Genomic DNA, 16,027 nt, shown 5'->3' with positions numbered 1-16,027 from the left:
CCGTCGTTTCTCTAAGATAAAGAACCCCAAGCGCTTTAACTTTTCTTCATAGGGAAAGTGTTCCAACCCTTTTATCATTCTAGTTGCCCTTTTCTGCACTTTTCCCAATGCTATAATATCCTTTTTGAGGTGTGGTGACCAGAACTGTACACAGTTCTCCAAATGAGGTCCCACCATTGATTTAATAGGTGCAGGTGGGTTTCAGAGGACAACATCTCTTTCCCCTCAAAAGTAGGCAGGCTCTTGAATCTTATATGGTTACAGTTCTTTAGTTGTGTGACAAATCTGAGTTCAAGTTATACCAACACAGGAAACCATTTTTGTAAGTACTTGGGAGTCAGCGGGTTTTGCCGTCTGTGCACTCCTTTACCCTTAAAGCGATTGCCTTTCTTTCCTTGATAGAATGTTGTCTAGTTGTCTGACTCATCCTACTATAAGTGCTACAGCATTTTAAACAGTATAGTTGACCTTGATTCTGGAAGACACTTATTTTTGTGCCCTGGAACTATTTCTTATTCAGCTTCTATGGTGGACAGCTGTGCTAGTCTAGAGTAGTAGAACAAAATTTGAGCACGGAAGCACTTTCAAGACCGACAAAAGGAAATCATCCTTTACAGGAGTGATTAAAATGTGGAATTTGTTGCCAGAGTGTATAGTGGTGGCCACAGGCTTTAAAAGGGCATTAAGCAGATTAGTGGAGGGAGAGGTCTGTCAGCAGTTACAAGCCATGGTGACTCAAGGGAACGTCCACATTCAAAAGCAGTCAACCTCTAAATCTCAGTGCCAGGAGGCAACACCAGGGGAAGGCCTCAACCTCTCTGACCTGTTGTTGACCCTCCAAAGGAACTGGTTGGCCACTGTGTGAGACAGGATGCTGGACTACATAGACCACTGGTCTGATCCAGCAGGGCTCTTCTGATGTTCTTATGAAGGCCTGGGCCTCTCTGCCCTGTTGTTCGCCCTTCAGAGGTATGGGTTGGCCACTGTATGAGACAGGATGCTGGACTATATGGACCACTAGTCTGATCCAGCAGGGCTCTTCTGATGTTCTTATGAAGGCCTGGGCCTCTCTGCCCTGTTGTTCGCCCTTCAGAGGTATGGGTTGGCCACTGTATGAGACAGGATGCTGGACTATATGGACCACTAGTCTGATCCAGCAGGGCTCTTCTGAGGTTCTTATGAAGGCCTTGGCCTCTATGCCCTGTTGCTGGCCCTCCAGAGGAACTGGCTGGCCACTGTATGAGGTGCAATGGTCTGATCCAGCATGCCTTTTCTTACGTTCTTACCTTTAAGGCCTACCAGTTTTTTCACAGGGTATAAGCTTTCTTGGTTCTGACAGAGTGCACTTTGACTAACAACATCTTATACCCTGGAATATTCAGTTAGTCTTCAAGGTGCGAGTTTTGTTTGGGCTCTAGTTTTGTTCCGCTGAGTTTCTGGAGCACTTGACTGGTTCCCCCTGAGCTACTTAGTCTCTGCCACAGACAGAAGGTCCCCACTTACCAAATCGCCTCCTGTGGAGCGGGGGTCCCTGTCTCCAGCTATTGTTCTTTTTTGGTCCCTCCTGCTGCTGGCGTCAGATGCCAGGCCTCCCCACCCCAACCCACTCGCTGCCGCCATTCACTTCCGGGTCAGGGGATGCTTTTCAAAGGACTACATCACACATGCTTTAAGTTCTGTTGCTTGGTCTCTCCTGTCTCTCAAGGTTTCTCTCGGGCTTCCTCGGGAGGTGGTGGGCGCTCCTTCTTTGGAGGTTTTCAAGCAGAGGCTAGACGGCCATCTGACAGCAATGCGGATTCCGTGAACGTAGGCAGGCCATGAGAAGGAGGGTAGGGAGGGTTGCCTCCGTGCTCAGTTCTCGTGGCCCTTTCTGACACGCCCAGGGAAATGCCGATCACCATTTTGGGGTCAAGAAGCAATTCTTCTCCAGGCCGGGGATCCTGGAGGGTTTTTTGTCATCTTCTGGGCGTGGAACAGGGGTCACTGGGTGTGTGGAGGGGGAGGTATTTGTGAATTTCCTGCCTTGTGCAGGGGGTTGGACTAGATGACCCTGGAGGTACCGTCCAACTCTATGATTCTATGGTTCTCAGTTCAGTCAGAACTGTGCCTGACTTTAAAAAGAAATGTGGGGGGGGGGGAGGCTCTCCCAGGTTTCTTGAAGGGATTGAAAAATATTTCGAATTCCTCAACATCAGAACCCAATTTTATAATCCTTCCCCCTTTTTTATATACCCTGCGAGGAAACCACGAACACTCTTTGGAGTTCCGGGGTCAGATTTTTAATAGTTCTGCTCCACAGCTGACCCGTGACTGTACGTCAGAACGCTTCGACTTGGGTCAAATAGGGTAGATGTGAGTGGCAGTGAGTTATTCTGAGTACTTTGCTTGGGGATGAGGAAGGCAAAGTAACTAAGCCGAAAAACCTTTGGTCAAATAATATCTGCATGAAGGAAACTGTGCCCTGCTGTAACTCTCAGTCCAGGCAGCATTCCCTTGAGACAAGCACATGGTCTGGAATGATTGCCTGAGCTGCCCTCTTAACTTCCTCCCTTTGTGAAATCCTGGCTTCTCTCTTGACAGATCCAGTTTGCTGACCAAAAGCAAGAATTCAACAAGCGCCCCACGAAGATTGGCCGCCGCTCACTATCCCGATCGATCTCCCAATCGTCAACAGACAGTTACAGCTCCGGTAGGTACCTTCGTGCCCTGCCTTTTCCTAGAGGTATCCTCAGCTTCTGAATTGTACATGTATGTCTGCAGTTGTCAGAGGGAGAGGCCATGGTACAGTGGCAGAGCCTCGTCTTGGCATGCAGCAGGTCCCAGGATTCATGCAGCAGGTCCCCGCCATCTCCAGTTAAAAGGATCGGGCAGCAGGTGATGCAAAAGACCTTCGCCCGAGACTCTGGAGGAGTCTAGCCAGGGTTACTCAGGTTGCAAAGCTTTGACTACCTGATCCTTTTACCTGGAGATGCCAGTGATTAGACCTGGGAATAGCACACAAATAAAACCACGCAACACAGTTACTCAAGTTGCAAAGCTTTGACTACATGCCCCTGTCCCCGCCCCCTCCAAAGCAGCCATTTTCTCCAAGGGGAACTGATCCCAAGAGCCAGGGGAAGTTCAGAGAACTGATCTTCTGCCTGGAGAGCAGTTCCAGGAGTCTCCAGACCCTGCCTGGAGGTTGGCAGTCCTAATTTTAAATGGCTTTTAACCCTCCATTTCCCCCTCCTCTCCCTCCCTCCTCCCCCCTCCCCCAAAACTTACCAGCTGGTTTCCCAAGCACTTCACTAGTTGCGCTGAGCGGGTCAGCCTGAGCCTGAGGGAAGGTGTGAGGTGGGCCCGCCCGCCGGCAGTCTCTGGAGGAGACTTCTCCCGGGCCCGTGGCCAGCGTGAATCACTTGCTGGCACTCGCCGCTGGCCGCACGCACTCATTTGCGCCCAGGCGCTGACTCAGCTCAGCGAGGTGCGCGAGGCAAGCCAGCAGCGAAGCAGCCGGGCTTCTTCTGGCTGCACCGGCAGCGGCATGCTGGGGCTTTTGGCGGGGCCAGGGCCAGAGGGGCGCTGAGGCGTGTGCAAGGCGCACGAGGCGGAAAGCAGGGCTTCTTTACTAGGCTTTTGGCGGGGGCTGGGGGGGGCTTTTGGTGCCCCTCAGGCCGGCCCGGCTCTAGGCAAATGCCTAGTTTACCTAGCGGGTGAGCTGGCCCTGTCCTCCACATGCAGCTGCTGGTAGTGGAAGCCGGTGCTTAAAAAACGGATTATGGGGCTTGCAAAAAAAGAAGAGTTTTAAAAGAATACGGAATCAAGCAGGTCTGCATACCTTCGCCCAGCAAGGAGGTCTTAGGCAGGACACTTACATTTTTTAGAGGACAATGAGTAAATTTTTCCCAGAGCATTTGAATACCCGCTTATTCCTCTGACCCTGGGAAAGAGAGAGGCTCTGACACTACATGTGGATTTGTTCAAGGTGTTGTGGTTGTAAGTCGTCCTTAGCGACGGCAATTCAACAGCAGGACTGCTCTGGAGTCACCCTGCTCAAAGTACTCCAGTTCTCCATCAGATTGGACTTTTACCCACCCTCATCTTGGGGAAGCGGGGAACTTATCCCCATCAGCTCATGTCCAACTTAAATCCCATCCCCTGTTGCTTCCTCCAGTATCCACTAGATGGTGCTAACATGCCACAGCTAGGTTCAAATCCCGTCGCTCCTCCGGAAACGAACATACCGCAGTCTCCCATTCTAGTTGGAGAGGGAGCACACGAACACCTGAAACTGTCTTATACTGAGTCAGACCCTTGGTCCATCAGAGTCAGGATTGTCTACTCAGACTGGCAGCAGCTCTCCAGGGTCTCAGGCTGAGGCCTTCCCCATCACCTCCTGCCAGATCTTTTAACTGGAGATGCTGGATATTGAACCTGGGACCTTCTGCACGCCAAGCAGATGCTCTACCACTGAGCCACAGCATCCCCCGGTTGCAGAACTCAAATCCAGAACCTGGTAAGGTGAAAAGAAAACTAACATTGAGTGTCAGACCTTTTATGGACGACGCTGCACTCCATAATGCTGGATGACCTCACTCGGCAGCTTCATGGAACTGTGAAAACTCTACGGGGATGTAAACTGGTCCTTAGGAGGGTATAAAAGGAGTTGGCTAGATCAAGGCTTTTCTTGCCATCTGGAAGCCAGCCCTCCAAATTTTCTTTTCACTTCGGAGGAAGCTTTGAGCTCACTAAGAGAGACTTTTTGCAGCGTTCATTGAAAAATTTGGATAAATATTTTGGTATTTGGCAACCTTGTGCTTGGAAAGATCTGTCGAACTCCCTGAGGAAGACACTGAAACAGGAGAATATCAATCTGACTGGACCTCTGTTGGAGGAAGACTGAGCACTCATTCAAAACAGACTTAAAGGAGTCCTCCCTCTTGAAATGTTTGTATAATTAAGGAGGACTGATACTAATAAAGGGGTTGTGCAGTATCTTTTGTGATATATTAAGGGACGATACTTAGATGTTTTGATATATGATTATTTCTATGTATTAAGGCATATATGATAAATAATATATGGTGAATAAATTGTAAAAATATAAAACAAAAATATATATAAAAATTATTTGAGATATTTTATAATCGTCTGTAGCACAGTATTTGCTGATTTTTGGTATTCCCAAAATTTAGGAAGCAGACTCATTATTTCAGCCTTCCATGTTGTGGATGACCATGTTTTCTAATTATTGCTACCACAAAATATATGAAGGCATTTCATCACTATGGAATTTCCAGGTGCCATGGCAGCCTGGCGCCTGGGATTTGGCAAGTTCCAGCCTTGAAGAGTAATCAGCAGACTCAAAGGAGAGGGCTTTTGATTCCTTGAGCCAAGAGTCCATTTGGACGAAGTCAATGACACACTTCTTTCCCCCCGTGCTCCCAGCTGTTGTGGAGTGCAGGATAGAAATGCATATCTCCTTCAGGAAGATGGATCATAGAATCATAGAGTTGGAAGGGATCTCTGGGGTCATCTAGTCCAACCCCCTGCTCACGTATCCTGTGGTCGTCCAAGCAGATCCTCTGCACGTCCCCAAGCAATGCTCCCTCTAAGCTGTTGAGTCTTGTGAGCAAAAATCCTACTTTGTGAGCTACTGTCATTAAAGTTGTGAGCAAGCAATTTGGCTGCTGCATCAATTAGTTTGCTCTGGAGCCCTCCTTCCTGAGCTAAGACAAAAAGGCGTGAGCCGGAGGCTAAAAAACCGTGAGCTCACACTAACTCACCTTAGAGGGAACACTGTTCCCGAGTAACCGAACAGGAGCAGGGTACCCGCTGAAAGATTGTTCAGCTGTTGGGCAGGCTGTGGCTCGGTAGCGGAAGGCTCGCTTTGCACAGAGTCCCTGGCAGTCCCTAGCATCTTCCCTTCCAAACAGGACTGGAGGGACCCCTAGCTTGAGGCCTGTGCTGATCAGGGTCGGCCAGGGGTTCCCTAGCCTTTCAGAGGCCGCAGGCACATTTGGACGCCCGGCACAGCGTGGCGGGCACCGCCACAAAACGGCCGCCGCAGAAGGCGGAGCCGGCCACAAAACGGCCGCCCCCCCCACTTACATTCGGTCATGTGCACAGCCAGTCAAATCCCAGTGGCCAACCAGAAGCCTTGCTGGGCAAAAAAGGAGGCCCACTTTCTAAAAAATCCTTGGTGGGCATTGTGGCGCTCTCAGACTCCATGCTGGGGGGCCCTGGAGTAGGCAGTATTGGGCTACTGTTGGCATATTGTATTATATGTATGCAAGATGACAGCCAATGATGCACACATGTCAGATTAAACTGATCTGGGTGACAGGTAAGACTGTCATGTGACAGGGTCACCAGATGCAAGTTGCACTAGGTTGCATCAGCTAATTAACTATGTCACCATGAGTTGGCAAAATGACTCTGATTGGTGCAAGTACTGTATATATGTAATGTAGTCCAGAGGCAAGTGTTCCACACCAGTGGAAGAGTGTATTGCGAAGCACCTTGTCGGTCAGTTCTATGAACCTGGGATACCGCATGGTGGAATGGACTGTGTAAATAACTGTAAATAAAAGCCACTGTATATAGCTCAGATACAGCATCCTGATATCATTATTATTCAGACGTTCTGCGCATGCCGTCAGGGTTATGGGCCCAGAGGTGCGCTACTGAGCTGGAGTACAGTTGGAGAAGGCTGCACTGAGCTGAGGAAGTTTGCCAGGTCCAAATTGGTGAGCTACAGCGTGCATGTCTTCGGAGGAGGAAGAGGACGTCTTCCAGGCAGTAACACAGTCCACGGACGACAGCTCGTCCCAGTCCGGCTCGGAGGAGGCGGGAGAGACAGAGGACGCCGTCCAGCAGCAGATACCAAGTGGAACCGGTGAGCTTATCAGCATGGCTTTGGCTCCAACAGCCGTGTTTGTTGAAAAGCTGAGTTACACCAATTATACAGTGTGGGCTATGAAGATGCAGCACTTCCTTGTAAAGGAAGGGCTGTGGACATTTGTTTCAGCCCCCCCAGCGGCTCCCACGCCAGAGGAGAAAATACAAATAGACAAGGCACTGGCTTTTATAGTCTTGAGTGTATCGGACTCACAGCTGGTTTATCTATTTGGGAAGACCTCGGCAAAGCAGGCATGGGACGCTCTGGCAAATATTTATGTACAAAAAACCTCAGGCTCAATAATTACCCTCCTGAGGAGATTGTACAGGACTGTTATGGCAGAAGGAGATGATTTAAGAGGGCACTTAGACTCTTTAAATGAGTGCTTTCAACTTCTTACTGAGAGGGGCAAACAAATCTCTCAAGAAGACCAGGTCTACACAATTTTGTGCTCTTTGCCTGAATCCTTTGAGCCGACCCTGGCAGCTCTAGAAGGGGTAAAGCCCGAGGATCTTTCAATTGATTATGTGACCGGAAGATTGCTTCAAGCCGAACAGAGGGGCCGGCAGAGGGAGTTGGCAAACGGCCATCCTGGGAACAACGCCAGCAGGTCCGGGACGGCAGCCAGCTACTCCGGGAAGCAAGCCAGCTATTCTGGGAAGCAAGCCAACCAAAGCAGGTGTTTAGCCAGCCTGCAGCATACGAGTCAGCGACAGGATGAGAAAGCATCTTCGCTTCTACACGTGAAGGCACGCAGATGTTTTTTGTGCAATGAAACCGGCCACATCAAAAGATTTTGCCCGCGGAAGAAAGAAAGGGCCACCAACGTTCTCAAGGACGGAGGCGGTGTCAAGCCTCAACATGTGGCCACCCATCAAGCAACATTGGTGACAGCGTCAGGGTCTTCTGAAAGGGACAAATGGGTCCTGGACTCTGGCGCATCCCAGAATTTCACAAGGGACGCAAGCTTGCTGACTGACTCTCAGCCAGCTAGTCCAGCACACGTGAGTTTGGCTGATGGTGCACCAGCATCAGCAAATGTGCAAGGAACAATTTATTTTCATTGTTTGAATCATGCTTTTGAAAATGTGTTATGCGTTCCTAGCCTCCAACACAACTTATTAAGCATCGGTGAATTAACTAAAGCTGGGTTCAGGGTAACATTTACTGAACAGCAATGTGTGATACAGAAGGCAGATAAGGTCCTTGCCACTGGCAAAGTGGAGAATGGTGTATATATTCTTGATAACGTTCCAGGGCAAGTGAAAACTGTAATTAGCAATCAAGCATTGCATGATGAATGTATCCACATGTACCATAGAAGGCTGGGGCACATGTCATTCTCAACATTAGAGAAAACGTTTGCATGTCTAGGGCATGATAGGTTAAAGAAATGCCAAATGTACTTAGACTGTGATATATGCAAGCAGAGTAAATCACGCACACACCCAGTAGCTAAGGCTAGTCAAAGGTCCACAGATAAAGTATTGGCCCTAGTACACGCCGACGTAATAGGACCCTATCAAAATAGCTTATCGGGTAAACGATATGGGCTTTTGATTGTTGACGACCACAGCAGGTACTGTTGGTCATTTCCTATGCAGAGGAAATCAGAGGTATGTGAATTAATTAAGACATGGGCAAAAAAGGTGCAAAAACAGTTAGGAACAGAAATTCAGCAGCTTCAAACTGATTTTGGAGGTGAATTTATGGCTACTGATTTGCAAAAATGGTTAAAGGCACAAGGTATTGAACACAGAGTGGCTAATACAGCCTGTCCTCAGGAAAATAGCATTGTGGAAAGACGAGCAGGAATTATACAAACGGTGATGCACTCTATGTTATTAGATTCTGGTTTACCAAAGTCCTTTTGGGCAGAGTGCTTGAGATGTGCCACCTACAATGTCAACAGAGTTTGGTGTAGAACAATTGAAGACATTCCCTATAGGGCTCTCTATGGTAAAAATCCTTCTTTGAAGCACCTAAGAATTTTTGGGTCAAAGGCATGGGTGAACATACCTTTAAAGCAAAGAAGAAAGGGAGGTCCCAGGGCACAAAAATTAACTTTCATTGGTTATCAAACTGGAATGAAAGCATATCGTTTTGTGAACGCTCACAACATGTTGGTATTCAGCAGGTCTGCAAATTTTTGCGAGAATGCCAACTGGTCACACATTCATGCTAATGAAACTCCCCAGCAGATCATGTTACCAATTACTGACAGTACAGGGGGAACAGAGGTGAAGCAGGAAGGTGCCGAAGCAGCACCGCAAGTCTCTGATACTGGTTCAGGTTCTCCACAAATACCCAGAGTGTCTACAAGAATTACTAAGGGAATACCACCTCAGAGATATGGTATAAATAATGTATTTGTAAAGGTACCTGAAACATACACTGAAGTGTTATCTCTAGCAGCTACCGAACGCCAGGCTTGGGAAGCAGCAATGCAAACTGAGTATCAGTCTCTCAGAGCACACGAGGTATTTACTCCCACTGAGTTGCCTAGGGAACGGAAGGCAATTGGGTGTCGATGGCTCTACAAGTTAAAACACAAGCCGAATGGTGAGGTGCTCTACAAAGCACGTCTGGTCGGTAAAGGCTTTGATCAGAGGCAATATCAAGATTATGATGAAACTTTTCAAAGCACGGTCAGAAATGAAACAATAAGGGTTGCTCTGGCTGCGGCTGCAGCAAAGGGGATGAGAGTGAGACACTTTGATATTGAAACCGCGTACTTGAATGCTCCTTTGAAAGAGGAAATTTACATGGAACAGATACCTGGGTTTCATTCAGGGTCTGATACATCTGTTCTAAGGTTAAACAAAGCTCTTTACGGGTTAAAGCAGAGCGCGTTTGAATGGGGACGATGTCTTCATAATGCTCTGGTAAATAAAGGTTTCAAACAGAGTATAGCTGATCCATGTTTATACAGCAAAGAGTTAAAAGGACAGCTTTACTGGCTCTTTTATTATGTAGATGACCTTTGTTTATTGTACACGTCACAACAACAATTGGACTGGTTTACAGAAACATTAAGATCAGTGTTTAACATGAAGGATCTGGGCGAAATACAGAGTTATCTGGGTGTACAGATAAGCAAGAATGAACAAGGTAATTACACTCTTTGCCAAGAGCAAAAGATCTTGCAGCTCATTGAAAGGTTTGGCATGAGTGAAGCTCACGTTACTGAGACGCCTGTAACAGTAAACTACCTAAAAGAGGAGCAGGGAGAAATGTTTCCTCACAAACAGTTATATCAATCGTTGGTTGGGTCTCTACTGTATTTGTCATGCTGCACAAGGCCAGATATCTCTATAGCTGTGCATTGGTTGTGTCAACAATGTCAATGTCCTTATCAAAGAGACTGGGTTGCAGCAAAAAGAGTGCTCCGGTACCTTAAGGGCACAGCAAGTGAAAAATTAGTGCTAAAGGTGGATGCACAAACAGACGGTCTGTCAGCCTTCAGTGATGCAAGTTGGGGGGAAAGGCCGGATTCAAGGTCGACCACAGGGTTCACAATTTCTGTATTAGGTGCCCTGGTGGGATGGAAATCAATCAAACAGGCACATATTTCATTAAGTTCCTGTGAATCGGAATTCTCCGCTATAAGTGATGTAATTATTCAGTTGGAATGGTTTCACCAATTATTAAAAGACTTTTGTATAAAGTGTGATTTACCTATCAAGGTTTTTTGTGACAGCTTGGCAGCTGCACAGTTGGCTAAAAATCAAGGGGTAAAAACCAGAAGTAAACACATCACAATCAGGTATCAGAATGTAAGGGTTGCTGTGTGTACAAATTTTATTAACATTCAGTACTGTAATTCTGAGGATAAGCTGGCTGATTTATTTACAAAGTGTGTACCTGTAAATAGATTTAAAGTGTTAAAAAGTAAACTATCATTTGTATAGGCTGTATCTTGGGAGGCGTGTTGGCATATTGTATTATATGTATGCAAGATGACAGCCAATGATGCACACATGTCAGATTAAACTGATCTGGGTGACAGGTAAGACTGTCATGTGACAGGGTCACCAGATGCAAGTTGCACTAGGTTGCATCAGCTAATTAACTATGTCACCATGAGTTGGCAAAATGACTCTGATTGGTGCAAGTACTGTATATATGTAATGTAGTCCAGAGGCAAGTGTTCCACACCAGTGGAAGAGTGTATTGCGAAGCACCTTGTCGGTCAGTTCTATGAATCTGGGATACCGCATGGTGGAATGGACTGTGTAAATAACTGTAAATAAAAGCCACTGTATATAGCTCAGATACAGCATCCTGATATCATTATTATTCAGACGTTCTGCGCATGCCGTCAGCTACTTGGACCAGCTCTCTGGCTCCACCGAAGGCAGCTTTAGAGGTTCAGGACTGATTGTCACATGTTTTTTTTCAGACATTGTATTGGTTCAACTACGTCGAATGGTGTAAACATGTTCAAGCATGAGGGCGAAGCCATGTATGGGGGGGGAGGGGATGCATTTTCTGTATCCCTTGTGAAATGTCAAGCCCAAATGGTGAAATTAGAATGAGCTTGTGCCCCTCTGAGCAAATGTACACGTTCTAGTGGGAGTACAGTACTCCACCTCTAGGCAGAATCAAGAACAGGCTGAGGCGCGCACAGATGGCAAGGGCCAAGTAAAAAAACATAGGTCGCGGGAGGCCAGTTTGGAGTAAGGGAGCCGCGGTGACCGACGGGGTACCCGCGGGCATTGAACGCCTCTCTGGGGCCTACCTAAACACACACACCAGCCTCGGGCTTGCCTGCCGCTGCGAGATGGCCACAGTACAGGAAGGCCAGTCAGTCTGACACTCGATTCCATCTGGCCTTTGGAACTCCAGGTCACAATGATGATCTGTGACTCAACTGTGTCCCCTGAGCACAATTGATTTGCCCGAGAGGTCCAGGAGGCTCTCTGTCCGCTGCTGCCCTTTCCCGTTGGGGAGAAGAGCTCCACGCAGAGGCGATGAACGCACGAGAGGGCCAGATGCGGGAGTCCGGCCAGGTGCGGGAGTCCGAAGGCAACTGTAGTTGTCCGGATTCTCACTACTCATCACGGTTGGACCCAGGCTCCTTTCTAATTTGCTCTCGGCTTTCGGGTAAGCGCGTGGAGCAAATGAAGTTTTGGAGCTGGGCAGGGGGCCTTCAACGGAGTGGGAAGCTGCAGAAGGGCTTGTGGGCGAGGCCAGAGTTGGGGTTGCCCGCTCTCCATCCGTAGTCATGCAAAATGTAGTTGAATTCCTGTGAGCATTGTCCCAACCAGTGTTCCCAGTTTGGTGTAGTGCGCGTGTAGTAGTGTAGTGCGCGTGTAGTGGTTAAGTGTGCGGACTCTAATCTGGGAGAACCAGGTTTGATTCCCCACTCCCCCACTTGCACCTGGCTGGATGACCTTGGGCAAGCCATAGTTCTGTCAGAGCTGTTCTTGAAAAAGAGCACTTTCTGTCAGAGCTCTCTAAGCCCCACCTACCTCACAGGGTGTCTGTTGTGAGGAGGGGAAGGGAAAGGGAAAGGAGTTTGTAAGCCGCTCTGAGACTCCTTTGGGTAGAGAAGGGCAGAGTATAAATCCAATCTCTTCTCTTCTTCTTCCCTCTAAACCGTGCATGTGAGCGGACGCTCATGAACACAGGAAGCCCTACTCAACAGCAGTCTGGAGCCCCAGAGGGTCTTGCACCTCCCGTTGCCCGTTTGGAGATTACAGCAGTTATATTCTGCTCAGAATGTCAACCGCACTGCTGGGGGGGGGGATTAGAGGGAACATTGCAAATAGCTCCTCTGTTTGGAGAGGGGCTTGTGGCTCAGCAGTAGAGCGTGTTTTGTCCCATACTCACTGCTGACTTGTCCCTAACTCTGTTTACTCACAAATGTTAAGTCTGAATGTGTTTAATTTGGTGAACTGTGCCTTTTAATCTGTTTTGCTGCTGTTGATCGATGCCTTTGCAAACCGGTTGCTGCTCTGTGCGCTGCCTTAATTTCCAGGAGCTAAGGCACAATAGAAATGTTTTAAATAAGCACATAAACGTCCTGATTCTGCGTTCTTGTGTGTGTGTGCCCGCTTGGGTTACCGTGGCGGCCAGTAAACTCCTTTCTCCCCCCCCCAGCTGCCTCGTACACAGACAGCTCCGATGACGAGACCTCCCCCCGGGACAAGCAGCAGAAGAACTCCAAGGGCAACAGCGACTTCTGCGTGAAGAACATCAAGCAGGCCGAGTTCGGGCGCCGGGAAATCGAAATCGCCGAACAGGGTAAGGCAGTCGGGGCCGGGGCGGACGCTTTCGGCGCGCAAGGTGCTCTGGGCCTCGGCAAGCCCCAACTTTGCCTTCTGCCCTACGTCTAGGGTTGCCAACTCCAGGCCGGGAAACTCCTGGAGATTTCAGGGCGGAGCCTAGGGAGGGTGGGGTTTGGGGAGGGACCTCAGTGGGGGGGGCGTGAAGCAGTGACACCCCCTTCCTCCAAAAGCGGCCACGTTCTCCAGTATCGTCCCCCCCATTCATTCCCCATTCTGGCATTGCTCCCGTTCAGTTGCAACAAAGGAAACGGAAAAAGAAATGCAGGATAGAATGTCAGAGCTGGAAGGGACCTTGCAGGTCATCCAGTCCAACCCCCTGCACTCCTCAGGAGAAGAGCCAAAAGAGCCCTACAGCATACCCGAAAGATGGTCGTCCAGCCTCCTCTTGAAAACGTCCAGCAAAGGAGCATCCACCACCTCCCGAGGCAGTCTGTTACACTGCTCAACCACTCTCACAGTGAGGAAGTTTGTGAGGCAGGATGCTGGACTCGATCCAGCAGGGCTCTTCTGATGTTCTTATGAAGGCCTTGGCCTCTCTGCCCTGTTGTTGGCCCTCCAGAGGAACTGGTTGGCCACTGTGTGAGACAGGAGGCTGGACTAGATGGACCCTCACTGGTCTGATCCAGCAGGGCTCTTCTGATGTTCTTATGAAGGCCTCGGCCTCTCTGCCCTGTTGTTGGCCCTCCAGAGGACCTGGTTGGCCACTGTGTGAGACAGGATGCTGGACTAGATGGACCCTCACTGGTCTGATCCAGCAGGGCTCTTCTGATGTTCTTATGAAGGCCTCGGCCTCTCTGCCCTGTTGTTGGCCCTCCAGAGGACCTGGTTGGCCACTGTGTGAGACAGGATGCTGGACTAGATGGACCCTCACTGGTCTGATCCAGCAGGGCTCTTCTGATGTTCTTATGAAGGCCTCGGCCTCTATGCCCTGTTGTTGGCCCTCCAGAGGAACTGGTTGGCCACTGTATGAGACAGGATGCTGGACTGGTTGGACCCTCACTGGTCTGATCCAGCAGGGCTCTTCTGATGTTCTTATGAAGGCCTCGGCCTCTCTGCCCTGTTGTTGGCCCTCCAGAGGACCTGGTTGGCCACTGTGTGAGACAGGATGCCGGAGTAGGGATGTGCATTCGGTTCGTCTGAACCCATGACCCATTCGGACCCCTTTCGGGCTGCTGCAGGCTGATTCAGATTCTCTGATCTGAATTGGCCCCATTATATCCTATGGGCCATTGAAGTCAATGGAGAAAACATAGGGTATATTCTGTAGGCTGGAGGGGAGGGGGTTTGAGGGAGGGGCTCCATACTTGCAGGGTAGCTGCTGGAGCCTCTCCCCAAGATACAAATCAAGTTTGAAGAACATTGGACCAGGGGGTCCAATTCTACGGGCTCCCAAACAGGTTGCCCCTATCCCCTCCATTGTTCTCTATGGTGGGGAAAAAGTAACTTTTTCCTTTGGCAAGCCACAGTTCTCTCAGAGCTGTTCTCTCAAGATCAGTCCTCCAAAGAGCTCTCTCAGCCCCGCCTACCTCCCAGGGTGTCTGTTGTGGGGAGGGGAAGGGAGAGGAGTTTGTAAGCCGCTCAGAGACTCCGAGTGAAGAGCGGGGTATAAATCCAGTCTCCTCCTCCTCCTCCTCCTCCTCATGTGTTTTGCTCCCTCTAGTGGTGGGTTCATTATTACATCGCTGTGTGTCCAGCATATCTCCCTGCAGATTTAACCTGCAGGGTTTTATGCTGGATATAAAGCAACATAATATCGAATCCACCACTAGAGGGAGCAAACGTGCAGAACACACCCCCCCCCCGCAACAGGAACACACAGGTGAGGAAAAGGAAAATGCGCAACCCCCCCCTATATTTACACCCCTGTCCCTGGGGATTATCCCACGAAAAGGTACATGCACGACGTGTGCTTCCTTTTCAAGAGGCAGCCTGTTTTCAGAAAGGGAACTTCCTGCGGCTTCGGGAGCCTTCCATTTTATGAATTTCTCCCATCTTCCATCCGACGAAGAGAGCTGTGTTTCTCGGAAGCTTACGCTACAATAAAGTTTGTCAGTCTTAAAGTCGCTACTGGGCTTTTTACGATTTCTCAGTGACAGACTAACACGCCTAACTCCTCTGGATCCCTTCCTTCTAGAAATGCCTGCTCTCATGGCCTTGAGGAAACGGGCTCAGGGAGAGAAGCCATTGGCTGGAGCCAAGATCGTGGGCTGTACGCATATCACCGCCCAGACTGCGGTAAGCTTTTACTCCTTCCCTTCCCTTTGGTTGAGTGCGCGGACTCTAATCTGGGAGAGCCGGGTTTGATTCCCCACTCCTCCACTTGCACCTGCTGGATGACCTTGGACAAGCCATAGTTCTGTCAGACTTGTTCTTGAAAAAAGAGTAGTTTCTGTCAAGAGCTCTCTCAGCCCCACCCACCTCACAGGGTGTCTTTTGTGGGGAGGGAAAGGAGTTTGTAAGCCGCTCTGAGACACCTTTGGGTAGTGAAATGCAGGGTATAAATCCAATCTCTTCTTCTCTCAAGAGCAGTTCTCAAGAGAGCTCTCTCAGCCCCACCCGCCTCACAGGGTGTCTGTGGTGGGGAAGGGAAGGGAGAGGAGTTTGTAAGCCGCTCTGAGACTCCTTTGGGTAGTGAAGGGTGGGGTATAAATCCCCTCCTCCTCCTCTTCTTCTTCTCCTCCTCCTCCTCCTCCTTCCCCTTCTTCTTCCCCTTCACCTTGGCAGGGCGGCCTTAGACATGCATCCCGCTTTGTGGTGATTCGCACCGGCCCAAAGTGCACCTGCTCAAAAAGCAGTGGGAATATAAAATAGCCTGTTCCTTGGCTCCAGCAGCAAAACAGACATCAGTCTGTGG

At 49.2% G+C, this 16,027-nt stretch overlaps 1 protein-coding gene across 1 annotated transcript in view; it reads left to right on the top strand.

Moving 5' to 3' along the window:
- The first annotated feature begins 2,580 nt into the window (after positions 1-2,580).
- Positions 2,581-16,027, top strand: part of AHCYL2 (adenosylhomocysteinase like 2) — a 53,044-nt gene continuing 39,597 nt past the window's right edge. Inside the window, exons 1-3 of the mRNA XM_015420859.1 lie at positions 2,581-2,689; positions 12,986-13,129; positions 15,308-15,408. Coding sequence (XP_015276345.1) covers positions 15,310-15,408 — 99 coding nt within the window. The 5' untranslated portion in view covers positions 2,581-2,689; positions 12,986-13,129; positions 15,308-15,309. The remainder of the gene's footprint in view (positions 2,690-12,985; positions 13,130-15,307; positions 15,409-16,027) is intronic.

Source organism: Gekko japonicus, unplaced genomic scaffold (genome assembly GCF_001447785.1).
Source record: "Gekko japonicus isolate JY-2015 unplaced genomic scaffold, Gekko_japonicus_V1.1 scaffold2223, whole genome shotgun sequence".
NCBI lineage: Eukaryota > Metazoa > Chordata > Lepidosauria > Squamata > Gekkonidae > Gekko > Gekko japonicus.
This window is presented reverse-complemented; position numbering and strand designations above follow the sequence as displayed.